Below are 680 nucleotides of genomic sequence, written 5' to 3'. Positions count from 1 at the left end.
GCCTTCTCGCACGACTCAACGCGGCTAGCATCAGCGGCCTGCGACAACACCGTCAAGATATGGGACGCGAGCAGCGGCGCGTGTCTGCAGACGCTCGACATTGGCAGGGCTCTTTACAACCTGTCATTTAATGTTACTAGCTCACATCTACTTACAGAAATTGGTTCTATCAATGTTAGTGCATCTAAAGGTCTTGGTGTAAAAAATGATCCGGTACTTCAATGTCCCCAGTACGTGGGCGCGGGCATTAGCCCAGACGGCACATGGATCACGTGTAACGGCAAGAACCTGCTCTGGATATTATCTGAGTATCGAACATCATGCTCGTCTGTGTGCGGGGATACGATTGGCATAGGTGTTGGATCAGGAAGAATTTGGTTTTGTAGTATCAACCTCTACATGTTTTCCTAGCTATCCATATGAGCAGATACGAATAGTTCGTCAGCTTTGTTATCTCATACTATCTTCTCTTTTGACTTGTAACACGCTGAACGCCCTTTAGATAGCTCCTCGATGGGATCTCGGATCATCCACAGAATCCGAGTGCTATGGGCAGCACCTAGAATCTGTGCACTGTCCGAACGGCGCTCAGACAGCGCGCCCAGATGCCTCGGCATAACCTTTCTCCGATAAGTAGGTAAACAACCGCGTAAGCAAGTAGATAGCTCCTTATCGAATAA

The 680-nt window shown here is 48.5% G+C and overlaps 1 protein-coding gene across 1 annotated transcript; it reads left to right on the top strand.

Moving 5' to 3' along the window:
- COCVIDRAFT_117216 (hypothetical protein) lies at positions 1–411 on the top strand (the record flags this gene model as incomplete). Its single annotated transcript, XM_014694483.1, has 1 exon — positions 1–411. A coding segment is annotated over one exon (411 nt), but the record flags the coding sequence as incomplete, so codon positions are not given.
- Between the last annotated feature and the right edge of the window lie 269 nt (positions 412–680).

The sequence above is a fragment of the Bipolaris victoriae genome (assembly GCF_000527765.1).
Source record: "Bipolaris victoriae FI3 unplaced genomic scaffold scaffold_492, whole genome shotgun sequence".
Lineage (NCBI taxonomy): Eukaryota > Fungi > Ascomycota > Dothideomycetes > Pleosporales > Pleosporaceae > Bipolaris > Bipolaris victoriae.
Note: the sequence above shows the minus strand (reverse complement) of the source record. Positions and strands in the feature narration are given on the sequence as shown.